Source organism: Myxine glutinosa, chromosome 7, assembly GCF_964187855.1.
Source record: "Myxine glutinosa chromosome 7, kmMyxGlut1.1, whole genome shotgun sequence".
In the NCBI taxonomy this organism is placed as follows: Eukaryota; Metazoa; Chordata; class Myxini; order Myxiniformes; family Myxinidae; genus Myxine; species Myxine glutinosa.
Genome location: NC_136267.1, coordinates 45,202,467 through 45,220,837, shown reverse-complemented (window position 1 = coordinate 45,220,837; position 18,371 = coordinate 45,202,467). Strand labels below are relative to the sequence as shown.

The window sequence follows — 18,371 nt, the reverse complement described above, 5'->3', positions numbered from 1 at the left end:
AAACACAACGATGAGATGTGGTCCTAAAACACAACGATGAGATGTGGTACTTAAACACAACGATGAGATGTGGTACTAAAACACAACGATGAGATGTGGTACTTAAACACAACGATGAGATGTGGTACTAAAACACAACGATGAGCTTTGGTACTTAAACACAACGATGAGCTTTGGTACTTAAACACAACGATGAGATGTGGTCCTAAAACACAACGATGAGATGTGGTACTTAAACACAACGATGAGATGTGGTACTAAAACACAACGATGAGATGTGGTACTTAAACACAACGATGAGCTTTGGTACTTAAACACAACGATGAGATGTGGTCCTAAAACACAACGATGAGATGTGGTACTTAAACACAACGATGAGATGTGGTACTAAAACACAACGATGAGATGTGGTACTTAAACACAACGATGAGATGTGGTACTTAAACACAACGATGAGCTTTGGTACTAAAACACAACGATGAGATGTGGTACTAAAACACAACGATGAGATGTGGTACTAAAACACAACGATGAGATGTGGTACTAAAACACAACGATGAGATGTGGTACTAAAACACAACGATGAGATGTGGTACTAAAACACAACGATGAGCTTTGGTACTAAAACACAACGATGAGATGTGGTACTAAAACACAACGATGAGATGTGGTACTAAAACACAACGATGAGATGTGGTACTTAAACACAACGATGAGCTTTGGTACTAAAACACAACGATGAGATGTGGTACTAAAACACAACGATGAGATGTGGTACTTAAACACAACGATGAGCTTTGGTACTAAAACACAACGATGAGATGTGGTACTAAAACACAACGATGAGATGTGGTACTTAAACACAACGATGAGATGTGGTACTTAAACACAACGATGAGCTTTGGTACTAAAACACAACGATGAGATGTGGTACTAAAACACAACGATGAGATGTGGTACTAAAACACAACGATGAGCTTTGGTACTAAAACACAACGATGAGATGTGGTACTAAAACACAACGATGAGATGTGGTACTAAAACACAACGATGAGCTTTGGTACTAAAACACAACGATGAGATGTGGTACTAAAACACAACGATGAAATGTGGTACTAAAACACAACGATGAGCTTCGGTACTTAAACACAACGATGAGATGTGGTCCTAAAACACAACGATGAGATGTGGTACTAAAACACAACGATGAGCTTTGGTACTAAAACACAACGATGAGCTTTGGTACTAAAACACAACGATGAGATGTGGTACTAAAACACAACGATGAGATGTGGTACTAAAACACAACGATGAGATGTGGTACTAAAACACAACGATGAGATGTGGTACTAAAACACAACGATGAGCTTCGGTACTTAAACACAACGATGAGATGTGGTCCTAAAACACAACGATGAGCTTTGGTACTAAAACACAACGATGAGCTTCGGTACTTAAACACAACGATGAGATGTGGTCCTAAAACACAACGATGAGCTTTGGTACTAAAACACAACGATGAGCTTTGGTACTAAAACACAACGATGAGATGTGGTACTAAAACACAACGATGAGATGTGGTACTAAAACACAACGATGAGATGTGGTACTAAAACACAACGATGAGATGTGGTACTAAAACACAACGATGAGATGTGGTACTAAAACACAACGATGAGCTTCGGTACTTAAACACAACGATGAGATGTGGTCCTAAAACACAACGATGAGCTTTGGTACTAAAACACAACGATGAGCTTCGGTACTTAAACACAACGATGAGATGTGGTCCTAAAACACAACGATGAGCTTTGGTACTAAAACACAACGATGAGCTTTGGTACTAAAACACAACGATGAGATGTGGTACTAAAACACAACGATGAGATGTGGTACTAAAACACAACGATGAGATGTGGTACTAAAACACAACGATGAGATGTGGTACTAAAACACAACGATGAGCTTTGGTACTAAAACACAACGATGAGATGTGGTACTAAAACACAACGATGAGATGTGGTACTAAAACACAACGATGAGATGTGGTACTAAAACACAACGATGAGATGTGGTACTAAAACACAACGATGAGATGTGGTACTAAAACACAACGATGAGATGTGGTACTAAAACACAACGATGAGATGTGGTACTAAAACACAACGATGAGCTTTGGTACTAAAACACAACGATGAGATGTGGTACTAAAACACAACGATGAGATGTGGTACTAAAACACAACGATGAGCTTTGGTACTAAAACACAACGATGAGATGTGGTACGAAAACACAACGATGAGATGTGGTACTAAAACACAACGATGAGATGTGGTACTAAAACACAACGATGAGATGTGGTACTAAAACACAACGATGAGATGTGGTACTAAAACACAACGATGAGATGTGGTACTAAAACACAACGATGAGATGTGGTACTAAAACACAACGATGAGATGTGGTACTAAAACACAACGATGAGATGTGGTCCTAAAACACAACGATGAGATGTGGTACTAAAACACAACGATGAGATGTGGTACTTAAACACAACGATGAGATGTGGTACTTAAACACAACGATGAGATGTGGTACTTAAACACAACGATGAGATGTGGTCCTAAAACACAACGATGAGATGTGGTACTTAAACACAACGATGAGATGTGGTACTTAAACACAACGATGAGATGTGGTCCTAAAACACAACGATGAGATGTGGTACTAAAACACAACGATGAACTTTGGTACTAAAACACAACGATGAGCTTTGGTACTAAAACACAACGATGAGATGTGGTACTTAAACACAACGATGAGATGTGGTACTTAAACACAACGATGAGATGTGGTACTTAAACACAACGATGAGATGTGGTCCTAAAACACAACGATGAGACAACACAACAACCCCCCCCCCCCTGGGAATTGAAAAAAAAGGAGGGTAAAACCAAGGCTGTTAGAATGGGGGAAATGTTGGAAGACCAAATTGGGGCAACAAATACCAGGATTGACAAAGTAAATGAGGACCTGGAAGGCTATCGCACCTGTGTGGATGCCAGAATGCGCCAGCAAGCAGAGGAATGGGGACTTGTGAAGCACCACGGCGGTGGTTTGGCGGAGGGGTTGGAAGCCCGTATTATAGAACAATAACGGGTGTTGGAAGATAAAGGCCTGTGGGGGTCACAATTGACTGTGGAAGGAATGAATACGTTTATGCAGGAGCGGCTGAACATTTTGGACAATACTAACAAGGAAGCAGTTGCTCAAGCCCAACAGAGTCTGTGAGACGAGGTGAGTTGGTCCATTAAGCATCTCCAAGAGGAGATTAAAGTAACCCAGGGGACCCTCGCCACGAGCCACATTTGGGCACAGGAGGCTCCGAAATAGAGTACCCAGCTGGGGGAATGTTTTGGCCCCGAGCTGTATTCGGACATGGGGGAGTCGGGGAGAAAAGTCTCAGGAAAAGCGATCCCCCTAGTAAATATGGAACAGCTGCAGGGAGGGGCAGAAAAGCCCAACGAAGGGGTTTTAACATGCAGCTTTGTTTGGACACATGAGGCCAGAATTTTTTTAATTAAATTTAAATTGAAGTGGGAATGTAATTTGGAGCCGCCTTGGAGGGAGTTGGTTCCCGGGCTGTGGAATTCGGACCGGGGGGTGGGGGGGGGGGGCAATGGGGTCAGCCCCGTGGGAAATGCCCCCCCCCCCCTGGGAAATTGGGTTGTGCCATGCAAGCTGGGGAGCTGCACTGGCAGGATTTTTTGGACATGGGGTCCAATCACATGTGTTGTGGCACGACCCAGGCCCCACGGGGAGTCTGGTGGAGTGTGGCGTCACTTGTCCATCGCGGTGCCGCCTGAGCGAGTGCCTCGGGCCAGCAGGGTCGCCGGACACTGGTAGGGGTTGAGACCTCCGGGGGTCCGAGGTGGTTTCTCATGGGCACCTACCATTGTGCATCGCTCCTTATCAATCAATCGCTTGATCAAAATCAATCTCTTGCTATCAATCGAATAACATCAATTGCTATCACTCGCTAAAGAGAGCCATTTGGGACGCAAAGCTAAGTGCCAGTGTCGCAAAATAAATCCTCCCCTGTATAAACTCTCCCCCCAGCGAATCTGTACCGGTATAAACTCTCCCCCCGGTGAATCTGTACCGGTATAAACTCTCCCCCCGGCGAATCTGTACTGGTATAAACTCACCCCCCGGCGGATACGTTTCTCGCCCCCATCAGAATAGAATCGCCCCCCATTCTCGTTTGCGGATATATAAATATACATATGGAAATATTGGTTTACAAGAGGGGACGTGATAAAAGTACTTCTAATATTGTTTGGGGAATTGATCGAGTGCAGACTGACACATTTTCTCAATCTTTTTAAGACATACTTGAACACTTGATATAGTAATTATCGATAGATTTTTATTGGTTTATTTTTATTTTGGTTATGGTTTTATGGTTATTTTTATGGTTATTTTTATGGTTATTTAATGGCTATTTTTGGTTATTTTTGGTTATCTTATGTTATTGTATGCTATTTTATGCTATTTTTGGTTATTTTTATGGTTATTATGGTTATATTTTTATTGGTTTACACCAATATTCAGTTGCTCTAGTTGTAGATTAATTGTAAAAGAACTCTTCCACAATGACCAAGAGCCATACAATTGTTACACTTTTTTCCAAGTTTGAATATCTGCTGAAACATGTACATATATATTATGAGGGGGCGATTTTGTCACGGGGGAGAGTCTATTCTGTGGCAGGGGGGGGGCAAATTTATTTCGAGGGGGGCGAATCTGTACAGGAACAGAATCGCCGGGGGGCGGATCTGTTTCGGGGGCGGATCTGTTTCGTGACACTGGCACTAAAAAGGGACATTTTATTTTGTTTTATATTTCCTGTGTGGCCGTCTTTGAGTCAGCATGTGAGGATTCTCAAAGTAGGAAATTAAGTTATGTCAGTTTTTATTTCGACATTTTTATTCCGTGTGTGTGTGTGTGTGTGTGTGTGTGTGTGTGTGTGTGTGTGTGTGTGTGTGTGTGTGCGTGCGTGCGTGTGTGCGTGTGTGTGTGTGTGTGTGTGTTTGTTCTAAAGACCTGCACGACTTTGGTTGTTAATATATTTAGTTCCACAAATGATACAACAATACCTTTTGTTTTATACGATACAGAAACTTAAAGTTTTCTTTATTTTCAGGTCTGATGGTTGCATGTAAAACAAAATGGCGACTCCATAGGAGAAAGTTCAGTGCGTCGAATGTTTCATCGAGATGAGATCCGACACGCAAGTTTAGCGTAATTTTCGTACAAGGTATGTAAGGAATCAACCATCGCGGACTAGTACCAGAGAACGGTGCAAGAGGTTTAAAGAGACTGGAAGTTGTCAGAAAGAGAAAAGTACTGGTCGGCCAAGCACAAGCACAATAAAGAAAATACAAATCTTGCAACACTGATGAAAGATCCGAAATTGCAGGCAATTCAGATATGATGACAAAGACCAGTGCACAATCCAAATACGAGAATGGGTCAAAAGGTTTTTCTCTTTTCAAAACGTTTCAGAGGCAAAAGCATGTGTTCTTATTTCTATAGCACCAGGAAACTCACTAGCTGGAAAAAAACATGTGACAAAATGTAAACTACATTGAAAAGGCCAACAACTGTGCCAAGTTGTTGAAGTAGACCATTTTTTCATGGTGGGGAGAAAAACATAACCCACCCACCCTCTCCCCTCTAATTAATATATTTATATAGCATAGTCTCATCTGCCATCTTGTGGACAATGCAAACTATAGGCCTTACCAGCACCACCAGGCTTCAGCCAACGATCTCGGGCTTTGAACACAGAATCCAACATGGATTCAAAAAGCAAAAAGTAACCCTGGATAGGCAAAAAACAACAACAACAAAAACATTGTTAAGCTTATGCAAATGCATATAAAACCTCAAATGATAAAAATCGAGATGGAAATAAAAATATATTCTGACCATCCACTCAGAAATGATGACATCGACTTTGTCCACTGGAAGATCAACATCCTCGATCCGTCCATGAATGACTGTTATCTTGTCATCGAAGCCATTCTCTCTGTGAAAACAATGCCCAGTTGGTGATTAGAAACAGAACTTTTATTTATCGGCTAACTCAATCGATTGGCGTGACAACCACCACCAACACAAACACCACACACTATCAGGGGATGCTTTTTTTGTGGTGGCTGTACCCCCCAATGTAATTTGGGGGCCAAATCCTCCCCATTCTTCCCTGCTGCTCAGGGCAGCATGGTCACAATCAGAGTGCCAATCGGTCCCCATGGACGAGCCCTTTCCCTCTTGTCTCTTTCTCATGGGCCTGACTTTGTGAAGGTGGGGTACGCCATCCTGGATGTGGGGGATCTCTGGGTCGCTCCTGGGAGAGTGATCGGCTGTCTCCATGCCGCGGGCTTGTTCGAGAGAATTGCCCGAGGCGATACAACAACAACAACAACAACAACAACAACAACAACAACAACAACATCACCACACACCCAGTATATTTCTGGTACCTATGTATGCCTGCATGCTCAATGTAATGGAAATGCCTACAATCTTCATACAAAGTATAAAGGGTTAACGAACAACAAAAAGTGCTTTCCATCAGCAGAAAACACACCTGACTTGACATTTCGTAAAGCGCAAGTTTATATCGATTCCACAAAAAAATCCTTGTAAGCGTCTTTGTTTGACCTCAAGCATATCAAGGAATTGCAAACAGAAAAACAGACTCAAAACATCAGAGTAGTCAAGCAAGTGCCAAGTGTGCACTGCTGATGTGAACAGCAAATGGCCCGAGTCATTGTTATAGAGGTTTACAGGTTAATACGGTTCAGTACAGCAGTGGCACACATGGGCACAACGAGCATGCCCATCAACACATGTGAAGGCATGCACACCTGCACCAATTCTTCACTCATGCTGAAGAAGAATAACAGGAATATGAGCATCTTAACTGATTCCAAACACAACAGGAAGATGAGTGTCCGTCTCCAAATGTACCAAGATGTTGATTGGATGCGTAGCATTTCCTTTCCTGTGAACTCAACCTGAAATATGTTGTGAGCATTTGAGCAAATCATGCTACTCATCTAAATCTAAATCATGCAAAAATAAATCATGCAAATAAATGCTAAATCATCAAATCATGCAAAGTGACTGATTTATGGGAGCAAGACATGGGTAACGAACGTAGAGCAGCAACGAAGGCTGGAAAGGGTGGAAATGCGAATGGTTCGGTGGATGTGCGGAGTATCGTTGGGAGAGAGGAAGGCAAATGATGAATTGCGAAAGATGATGGGAATAGAGCCTGTGGTGGATGCTGTGAAGAGAAACAGGTTGAGATGGTTTGGTCATGTGTTGGGGAAGGATGAAAGTGACTGTTTAGAAGAGTGATGGAAATGAATGTCGAAGGAAGTAGAGGATGGGGAAGACCGAGAAAGACTTGGCTAAAGGTGGTGGAAGAAGAAATGCGGGCAAGGGGGTTAACAAGGGGAGATGCAGAAAATAAGGCAAAATGGAGAAGATTGTCATGGGGCCTGCAAGGTGAACCCCCACCCAAGCAGGTAAAATAGCCTTAAAATGCCTGTTGTTGTTGTTGTTGTATGCTACTCATCTGATGTAATAGCAGATGTGATGCACAAGGACGGTTGAATCCTGTATGAAAAATATATTAATTGCCTTGGGCGAAATAGGATATTCTTCTTCAAAGATTTAGCATTAAAATATCAGAGATTACAAAGAATAGTGTCGCTATGACCTTTGATATTATATGATGTCGCTATTGAAAGCAAATCTGTTTGTATTTGAATGTGGTCCAACATATCCCTTTCACCAAAACCACATTTTATAAGCTTAACTCGCAGCGGCTGCAAGGCCAAACAAGCCTTGCAGGAAATGCCATGCAGATCTGTCGAGCATGGGGAGATGGGTTCAACATGGGGAGGGGGCAAGCATGGGGGGTAAGGCAATCCCATGACCCATCAGCACGGGGATGGAGAGAGCCCTTAATTATAGGTCTGTCTGCATGGGGATGAAGAGAGTCCCTATAGGCCCATCCACAAGGGTATGGAGAGAGCCTCAATTGGCCCATCCGCATGGGGATGGAGAGAGCCCTTAATTATAGGTCTGTCTGCATGGGGATGAAAAGAGTCCCTATAGGCCCATCCACAAGGGTATGGAGAGAGCCTCAATTGGCCCATCCGCATGGGGATGGAGAGAACCCCTATATGCCCGTCCGCACAGAGATGGAGGGAGCCCCTATAGGCCCGTCCGCACAGAGATGGAGGGAGCCCCTATAGGCCCATCCGCATGGGGGATGGAGAGAGCCCCTATAGGCCCATCCACATTGGGATGAAGAGAGTCCCTATAGGCCCATCCACAAGGGTATGGAGAGAGCCTCAATTGGCCCATCCGCATGGGGATGGAGAGAACCCCTATATGCCTGTCCGCACAAAGATGGAAAGAGCCCCTATAGCCCCGTCCACACAGAGATGGAGGGAGCCCCTATAGGCCCATCCGCACAGGGATTGAAAGAGCCCCTATAGGCCCGTCCGCACAGAGATGGAGGGAGCCCCTATAGGCCCGTCCGCACAGAGATGGAGGGAGCCCCTATAGGCCCATCCGCACAGGGATTGAGAGAGCCCCGAAAGGCATGTCCGCACAGAGATGGAGAGAGCCCCTATAGGCCCATCCGCAGAGACAGATAGAGCCCCTATAGGCCCATCCGCAGAGATGGAGAGAGCCCCTATAGGCCCATCCGCAGAGACAGATAGACCCCCTATAGGCCCATCCACACAGGGATTGAGAGAGCCCCGAAAGGCATGTCCGCACAGAGATGGAGAGAGCCCCTATAGGCCCATCCACAGAGATGGAGAGAGCCCCAATTGGCTCATCCACACAGGGATGGAAAGACTGTGGAATACTATCAAGTACAGAGATCTCTACTTCACCCAGACCATGGCATAATGGTTAGCATGTCCACAGAGTCAGGAAGTCAGCATTTTAGGTCTGACCCCGCCCGAGTCATATCTAAGAGAAAACAGTTTCCTTGCTTGACGCTCAGAATTTAAAGGATAAAGCACAGCCAAACACAATTGGTTGGCATCCATAGCGAGAAGGAAATTTTTCCTTAACTGCCCCAAGATGAGACAGAAAAAGCAACATCATAAAAATTGTTGCCGGTACCCAGAATGCTTTGGGAAGTGACTATAGTCACTGTAGAGGTGAAGGTTGGTAGTCACTGTAGAGGTGAAGGTTGGTAGTCAGTGTAGAGGTGAAGCAGGAGCAATGCTATACTGTAATATAAGGATATTTGAAATGGGTTTTCAAGAAAAAGCAAGACATGACATGACATTCGGCACGTGAAGCTGTCTTTCAAGCACAAGCCTTCCTGAGAAAGTAACATCAGCATGAAATCCTACAAATTATGCTCTCCAGGCTGATGATATTACAGAGGCTTATAAATGGTTCAGGTTGTGTTAGAGCTTTACCTTGTGTAATCTCCAGCTGTTAAGAGCTGCACATTTGATTACACCATACGGACGAAACAAATGGAACAGACATGAGGCAAATAAACTGGAACAGCCACTATTCGCAGGGGTTTGCCCATTGAAATGACAGCAGGGCAATTCTAAGACCCAAGGCAACGAATGATGGGGAGAAAGAAAAAAAGGGAAAGAAATAACAACAACCTGAGGGGAGGAAACAATGAAACTAGCAAGTAAGAGGGTTGGGTGAGGAAGCATCAATGAGGATAATTGAGAATGCTCGTAAAGATTGAGGATGGCAGGAAATGGCAGTGCACCACCTGCTTGAAGCCCTGCAGGGAAGAGTAGAATAGCACAGCATCTGGAAGGCAGTTTCACAGACGGCAGAAGCATAAAACAAAAGGGGAGAAGGTAGGGCCTTCTAACCATTGCTGATAACGGAGCAGCAGCAGCATGTCTAGAGTTGAGTGACTGGGATGGAATCCAAACTTATGGGTCAGAGATCAGGCTGTTTGACACCAGGAAAGGCCAAAAAATGGCAGCTATGATCGATTCCATGTCTATTGTGTCGTAAAACTCGAACCTTTTGTGCATTGCAAGCCAAGGTTTCTCCAGGGACCAGGTGAGGAACGATAATTTCCTGAACCAAATAAATTATGTAGTATGTAACATTTATGAACTATTAAGAGTGATCTAATACAAAACTCTGAAGTGGATTCATTTTTTTGGCAATCTTGAATTATGGAAAACTAGAACAATGAGACTGTGTCGTCAATATGCCTACGCATAGTCCCACAACGGGTAGATGCCATCACTCTGCATATGTATGGGTAGGGGATCACGTTTGGGAAGTTTGTGTTGATCGAATAAGGTACGTTTCTTCTATCCAAGATGGCTGCCAAACCACATGACGTATGACATCATCATTTTCAAACTATATGCAACAGTGCTGTTAGATGATATTTGTAAAATTTCACATCGATAGGGTGAGCGGTTTCAGAGATATAATTATTTAATATTTTCCTTCAATCCAATATGGATGCCAAACCATGTGACCTATGATGTCATAAATTTAATATTTCAATACAAATGGGTGATTGATCATGTGCATGCAATTTCAGATTTTTAGGATAAGGGGTTCGATCAAAACATTTTTGGCTGGTATACCACTTCACCTATGATGTCATCATTATCATGCTTTTGTTCCCCATTGGGAGTACCTGACAAAGTGCCAAGTTTCAAATTTTTCCATTCAGCGGTTTTCGAGAAATATTTTTTTAATTATTTGCTTTTAATCCAAGCACGTGACTTATGACGTCGCAATTATGCATTTATGCAATTATGCATTTATGCAATTATGCAATTATGAAAAACATTCTGCATGGGTGTCACTCTGACCTTGAAAGTTTCGTCTCAATCGGACATATGGTTGCTGAGAAAAACGAGGTTTAGCCCATACGGATGGATGGACGTACAGATGTCCGTCCATGGCAGGAAATGGCAGTGCACCACCTGCTTGAAGCCGCGGTGCGACGGGGGACAACCCAAAAGCATAATGCCTTGGCGACTTTGTTGGTGGAGGCATAAAAATTATCTTCAACCATCTTCTGTAGTATTTTCAGAATTACTATTATTTATCAAGTGGTTTATATGCCATAAAAAAATTTATTGCAAGTTTGTTCTCAGTTTAGAGAAATACGGCATATTAATGAACTGTTGCTGGATGGGGTTGTATGGGCTAGGACAGGGGTTCTTAACCTTTTCCCTGTCAAGACCCCCAAAGGATTGCCCAAGATGTCCCCATACCTCCTTCGCCAGACTGTTGACTGACCAAAGTGCACCAAAGGTGCGCATAGCTCAGGGGGACTGGAGGCATGTCCCCCTAGAATTTTTTTGATTTCTAGGTGCTCTGTGGTGCATTCTGAGGGATGTTTTTACTTTAAACTGAGGGATTATTTATTATATATTTAAAGTTGATATTTCATTGAATTTATTACAATTTATTGTTATAATTTTTTACGAGTCCCATACCCCCAGATTTTGGTCGCCATACCCCCAAGGGGTATGGGTACCCGAGGTTAAGAACCCCAGGGCTAGGTATACAAGAAGAAAGGATCCTTAACCTTTTGAACCCGAAGGTCTTTGGACTTTCGGCTCCCCCACCATGGGCTCCCTGCAGAAAAATCAATGTAAAGTTGAAATTTGTTTTATTTTGTGTTTCTGTCTGTAACAAGCGTTACGCCTCGGTCCCCCGTCGGTGAAGTGATGCGAGTTGACAAAGTGGACGACGCAAGGCGGCCATCTTGGATTTTGACGTGGCGACCCAATTTTCAATAGCGTTCTCCCTTATGCGGAGATACACCCACACACCAGATTAGAAGTTAGTAGTTCGTTTATTTTTCAAGATATTTCGCTCACAAGGTTCAGACATATATGGCGGGGGCCATCTTGGATTTTGACGTGTGTTGCACCCACACACCAAATTAGAATTCGGTCCTTCGCTTACGCACGTCTGCACGCACGCACTGACGGAGGGGAAAACCATAGTCCCCCTTTTGCTCCGCGGTGCGACGGGGGACAAAAATATTTTTCTAGCCTTTAATGTCCAGATCTATATAATAATACCGTAAGGACTCGACTTTGTTATCCCTTTTACGCCGCACCCAGTGACCTGATGCCCACGGCACTAATGGATTTACGATCTACGAACCGCGCTCTTTGTTTATCACGTACAGACATACTCGAAAAATCTGAATTAGCTGATGTTGGGGCCCAAAAGCATCCGATTAACTGCCGATACGACGCCATCTTACGACGCCATCGTATTGGCGTCTGCTGGGCGAAGGCGAAGCAAGCCGTCCGCTGATTGGACAGTCGAGTGGTGTGAACATGGGTGGTGTGAACCAAATGGTCTTTTTATTCCCTTGAACATTTTAAATTAGGATATATAAGGAAATGTCTTTATCGTCATTTTAATAAAGTTAAATGGAGTGACGTTGCGATACTCGGGGTGCGTTGCATAAATCCTCGTAACTCAGAGGTGTAGCAGGTGGCGAGATGTAAGGAAGCTTAAAGATAACGAGCTGAAACAGACGAACAATATGTCAATCCCTTTCTACACCGAACGGCAATAAAAGTATGAGAGCGGGAAGGCATGGCCTGAGCACTTCGAGCAGAGGACTGATTGGACTTAACTTAAAGAGAAAAAATTGGAGCTTAACGGAAGAAGAAGATCCCATGAGCGCTGCCGTCACTTATCGAGGTGTGTTGAGGTCTGAAGAGATGAGGTGGTTTCTAGGAGCGATTTGTACCTTTTTACTGCTTGAGGTGAGTTCGGTTCGTGTTTTGTGACTCGTAGATTTATTAATCAAAACACGGTCACAGTGGCGTCAGGCACTGTGACCGTGTATGTGACTCATATTCACGATTACCACAGAAGCACATCGACGGGGAGTATCTATATAATAATAGCGTAAGGACTCGACTTTGTTATCCCTTTTACGCCGCACCCAGTGACCCGATGCCCATGGCACTAATGGATTTACGATCTATGAACCGCGCTCTTTGTTTATCACGTACAGGCATACTCGAAAAATCTGAATTAGCAGACGCTGGGGCCCAAAAGCATCCGATTAACTGCCGATACGACGCCATCTTACGACGCCATCGTATTGGCGTCTGCTGGGCGAAGGCGAAGCAAGCCGTCCGCTGATTGGACAGTCGAAGGCGACAGGAAGCCGTCTACTGAGTGGACAATCCCAGAGTGGTGCTATGCCGATTCCTATTACGAATCCATTCATTTTTCAAAAGTATATTGTTGCGAATATGGAATTTGACCTCCATATCCGCTTGTAAATATTCCCCTATCTTCTCCGATACTCCCCAACTCTCCCCTTACCCCATTCCCTAGTCCCATTGTCTGTAAACAACACCCATTAGAGCCGATCTTCCCCTTCATTCCCCCATTAAATGTCGTGCCCAGGTCCCCCGCACCACACGTAGACCATTATAGGAAATCTTGCTAGTTATTCTTAATCTATGTCAGTTAAGGACTTGTTTCCATTAATTATGACTCTTCGTTGCACCAGAATGTGATGATATGGCACCAGTAGGAGTTTAGGACCTTCCCATACCTCCCCGCATCTCTTCCCATCATCTCAAGCTCCAACAACAACCACAACAACAGCGGCTTTGCGTCCTCACTCCGGCTCGGTTGGCCGCCATTGAACATGTGCTCGACGGGGTTACCCAGAAGGGGGCTCCCTGTCGGCCCCTCGTCAAGGGCGGAGCCGGTAACCCCCGCACCCAATGAGAAGCCATGGGCCGATGCCATATGGGGCGGAGCTAACGAGCGAGGGCGTGACTCCCCGCCGGATATACGCGGCCCCGCGCCGGACGTGACGAGAGATGCGCCCCGAGCTTGGAAGGACAAGACGCCACCCTCCCGAGCGCTGAGCGACCTCCCCGGCATCTCCACCAAAGTCGCGACCCACGAGCGCTGAGCGACCTCCCCGCATCTGCTGGACACCAACGTACGCGATTCTGTCCCTGAGCCAGGTGCACCTGAGCCATCGACTGCCGCTTTCCTGGCCATCAAACCCCGTGTGAGTGAGCCTTGTCCCGTTTATCTGTGGTCTGTCTAGGGTTAATATAAGAGTGTGTTTAAGTGCCCACCTTCCTAGGTTTCCCTCTTGTCCCTGTAATCTAACCTTTTCCGCCTTAATATAACCTCCTCCGGAGGTCTTGAGAACTGAACCCCTGGTGTCGTATTGTGTGATTGTAATCCAGCCGGGTGTCTTCTTTTTCTCATTGAGCCAGCATAGCGCGGCTTCGTCGACGTTCGAGTACAATCGGGTAACTTGTACGGATACGGCGGCCATCCCGCTCGGCCCACCATACCATCAAAGTCGTATCTGTAACAATTGGTGTCGAGGAGTGAGATTCGGACCCGGGACTAAATTAGTTAGGCCCAAATTTTGGGAGGGAAAATCGATCCGGAGCGCGTACTGCGCTCGACAAAATCGATCCGGAGCGCGTACTGCGCTCGACAAAATCGATCCGGAGCGCGTACGGCGCTCGACAAAATCGATCCGGAGCGCGGGTACTGCGCTCGACGAAAGTATAACGGCGAAATTTCGAATTTGTTTTACGAAACTCGAATTTTGAAAGTCGCGCTATGGCGGATCAAGACGGCTGGGGTCCGGTAGGGGAGAGTGAAGCAGGGTCGGTCCAGGACCAAATTGAGACACGTGAGGAGAGCGAAACAGCGGGGGTAGCAGACGCGCGAAATGGCGCCTCGCACATAGCTACGTGGGCCGCACCCGCTGCACAAGTGGGAGGGATGGCCCAGATGCAGGTCCTCATGGAGCAATTTATGGCGCAAATGCAGGCGTCCCTCAAACTGCAGAGTAACCAATTGGGGGTAATGGGGAACCGGATGGATGCTCAGGGTGAGCGATTGGAGGGCCAAATGGGGGTAATGGGAAACCAAATGGGGGTAATGAGGGACGAAGCGAGGGCTCAGAGTGAGCAAATGGGGGTAATGAGGGACGAAGCGAGGGGTACCAGTGAGGGATTAGACAATAATTTTAAGGGATTAGACATGAAATTTGGGAAATTAGACGATAGATTAGGGGAAATACAGGAGGGGTTAACGGGGGTAGAAAACAGAATGGCCGCTCAAGAGAATCAAATGGAAGGGATGCAAAAAGGGTTAGAGGGGTTAGAAAACACCATGGAAGGCAAATTGAGGGACATGAGGGACCAAGCGGAAAGGGAAGTTAACCAAATGGGGCAGCAGATAGAGGGGGTCAGAATGGGGGTAGAAACCAAACTGGATGCTCACAGGGAGGAAATGGAGCAGATGAGGGTGGCATCTGGGCAGGAGATGCAAGTGATGGGAGAAGAGATCAGAAGAGGAGTGAGTGAGGAGGTCGGAGGAGTGCGCGAGGAGGTGAGGCACTGTGAGGAGCACATGGAGAAGGAGGTGAGAAAGGGGACTGTAAAGTTACAAGGGGGCATAGAGGACCTGACGCAGGAGGTGGAGCAGCTGACGGTGGGACAGACGGAGTTAGTGGAGCAGGTTCAAAGGAACACTGCGGTATTAGGAGGTTTAAAGGCGACACAGAAAGAACTAAAAGATGACTTGGTAGCGACGAAGAGGGAATGTCAGATGGTACGTGAGGGACTGACAACGAGGTTGGACGAGGTGATAGAGGTAATGGAGACGAAGGACCGGCAGGTGAGGACGCACATGGAAATGGTCAAGGTAGCCTTGGAGGACGAGCTTGAGGAGACGTACCGGGGAATAAAAGAGGTGAGGCACAAATTAGAAGAAGTGGAAGAAGGGGTGAGCGAAATTAAGAAGCGACGGAGAGGGGATAACAAAGAGATAAAAGAGGAGATAAAAGAATTGGTCCAAAGTCTGTGTTTGGATCGTGATGTGCTCGTTAACCGGATGAGGGATTCGCAGGTGATGGAGGAGAAGCGAAGAGGAAGAGGACCTGGTGTAAGTGGTGACCAATATGGTCGTGCGTATGATGCGCCAGGGGATTTAATAAGCTTGGGGGTCGAGATGGACCCGGGTGTTCGTGAGAGGCCGTTGGTGAAGTGTGCGACAGGTCTGGTGTGCGAAAGAGGAGGTGTGCGAGAAAGTCCGACTCTGGGGTGTGTGAGGAAAAAGTGCGTGCCAAGGAGTGAGTGTGCTGGCAAGAGTGAGTCGGTCGTAGCGCGTGTGCCTGGGAGCACATGGAAGCGTGGTGTGGTGAGTGTTACAGAGGGTGTGACGGGAGAGTGTGCGCAGGAGTGTGCGAGAGAAAGGTGTGTGACGGACAGGTGCATGAGGAAAGAGTGCGCTGTCAGAAGTAAGGAAGAGTGTCCACCTGTGGTGAGTGTTACAGAGGGTGTGACGGGAGAGTGTGCGCAGGAGTGTGCGCGAGAAAGGTGTGTGACGGACAGGTGCATGAGGAAAGAGTGCGCTGTCAGAAGTAAGGAAGAGTGTCCACCTGTGGTGAGTGTTACAGAGGGTGTAACGGGAGAGTGTGCGCGAGAAAGGTGTGTGACGGACAGGTGCATGAGGAAAGAGTGTGCTGTCAAGAGTAAGGGTGAGTGCGTTGTCACGAGTGGAGGTGAAAGTAGTGAGAGTGACATGGAGCGTGAGTTAGTTGTGACAGGTGATCGAGGATGTACACCTGGGATGGAAGGATGCACACCTGGAATGGTAGAGCGTGAGTGGGAATGCACGCTGGAATTGGTAGTGAGGCACGTGGTTGGGTGTGCGAATGAGAGCACACCTGTGATTGTCACAGAGGAGGTGACTGAGGAGGGGGCGCGAAGAGGTGTTTTGGTGAGGTGTGCGACCAACGAATGTGTGCCAAAGTGTTCGGTGGTCAGGTGTGTGACCAAGGCTGTGAGTGGAATGAGGGTACCTGGATGTGTAAGGAAGGGTACGAGGAGCATGGGCACAGCTGGATGTGTGAGCAAGGAACGGGCTACGGGGTGTAAGCGTCCAGGTGAAGCATCGACGTTAGACGGGATAGAGTTTAGAACGACTTATAGCCGAAGCAGGCCCTCGGTGCGTGCCGGGCCTCGCTTTGAACGGCCGCGTCCGGGCTCCACTAGGCGGAGCTGGCAGCCCAATAGAAAGGGTCGTCATGGCGACCACTTTTTGGTGAGACGTGCCGGCAGGTCTAGATCGGGGCATTGGATGGCTCCACGCCGAGGTGGTGTGTGGGATCTCGGCACGGGTAAGCCCCCGTCCCTGCACCGAGTGCCGGACGTATCCAGCCGCTGGCACAAAACAACCAGCATCCATTGCTTGGCTTTACGAAGCCGGGCTTTGGACAGGGATTGGCGCACCGAGAGGTATTAGTGAGTCGACTGGGTGATGAGGTTAGTGTTTTGGACCCAAAATCAGAGAAAAGCAAAATTTGATGATTGGCAAGGGATTGGCAGTAGTGATTGGCAGATGATGGGCAGTGATTGGCAAATTTTTAATTTGTTGCAATTTGATGTGCGAAATTGGTAGTGAGAGACCCCCGATGTGGTGGGATGGCAAATCCACCACCCTTCCCATGGGGGGGCAAAGGAGCAATAGCTTATGGGGTGTATGGCAGTGAAAACTAGCCCGGGTGGGTTAGGATATGGTGTGTAGGGATCTAGCGAGGATTGACATTAGGTAACGTTAAGTTTAGTTAGTGACTGATACCTGTAGTGGGGACGCAGGTAGTTTAGTGTGGTTGATAATGACGAGGGAGCGCAATAGTTAAAGGGACGACTGGGAAGCGCAAGTTTCAGAAGGGAGTAGTTAGCTGAGATGATGCCGTGTGAGTGAGGATTGAACAAGTGTGAGGGCACAGGTGTGCAGGTACAGGTGTGTGGAGAGAGTTGGAGTGAGTGGTACGGAGTGGTGTGCATGGTGCGAAGGGGTGGATGGGGGAAGAGTGGACCCCTTTCACGAGTACCCGGGGCGGGTAGTGTAAGTGTTAGGTAGAGGGTGCAGGTAAATTGTGGTTGGATATTGGCATTTATGGTGCGGTTGCAGAATGGTGTTGTGGATGGGTGCATTAGTGTTGTGGAAATGGCTGGGCGTGTAGCCTGTTAGTGTGTGTAGTTGGTTGGGCACTCCACCACTGTGAGGATGTCGGCCAGGTGAGGCCGCAGGTGGGCTCTGGGAGCCGGTAGAGTTGTGGATGGGGCCCGAGGATCCGGAGGACGGACCCGGGTAGCCCAGTGCCAGAGAGGGCACCGAGTGGGGAGAGAGCCAGAGGGCCTTCCCCAGGTAGTTAGGTTAGGGTGAGGAGCAGGTAAGCTCGGAGGCAACTGCAGTGGTGGAGGTGTGCAGGT

The 18,371-nt window shown here is 46.6% G+C and overlaps 1 protein-coding gene across 6 annotated transcripts in view; it reads right to left on the bottom strand.

Moving 5' to 3' along the window:
- Window positions 1–18,371, bottom strand: part of LOC137431180 (protein arginine N-methyltransferase 3) — a 241,875-nt gene that overhangs the window by 122,746 nt on the left and 100,758 nt on the right. For all 6 annotated transcript variants that reach the window (XM_078781619.1, XM_078781621.1, XM_078781622.1 and 3 more), the window contains 2 exons: window positions 5,995–6,094; window positions 5,809–5,887 (listed from right to left, as the gene is read on the bottom strand). In XM_078781619.1, the coding sequence (XP_078637745.1) occupies window positions 5,809–5,887; window positions 5,995–6,094 (179 nt within the window). The remainder of the gene's footprint in view (window positions 1–5,808; window positions 5,888–5,994; window positions 6,095–18,371) is intronic.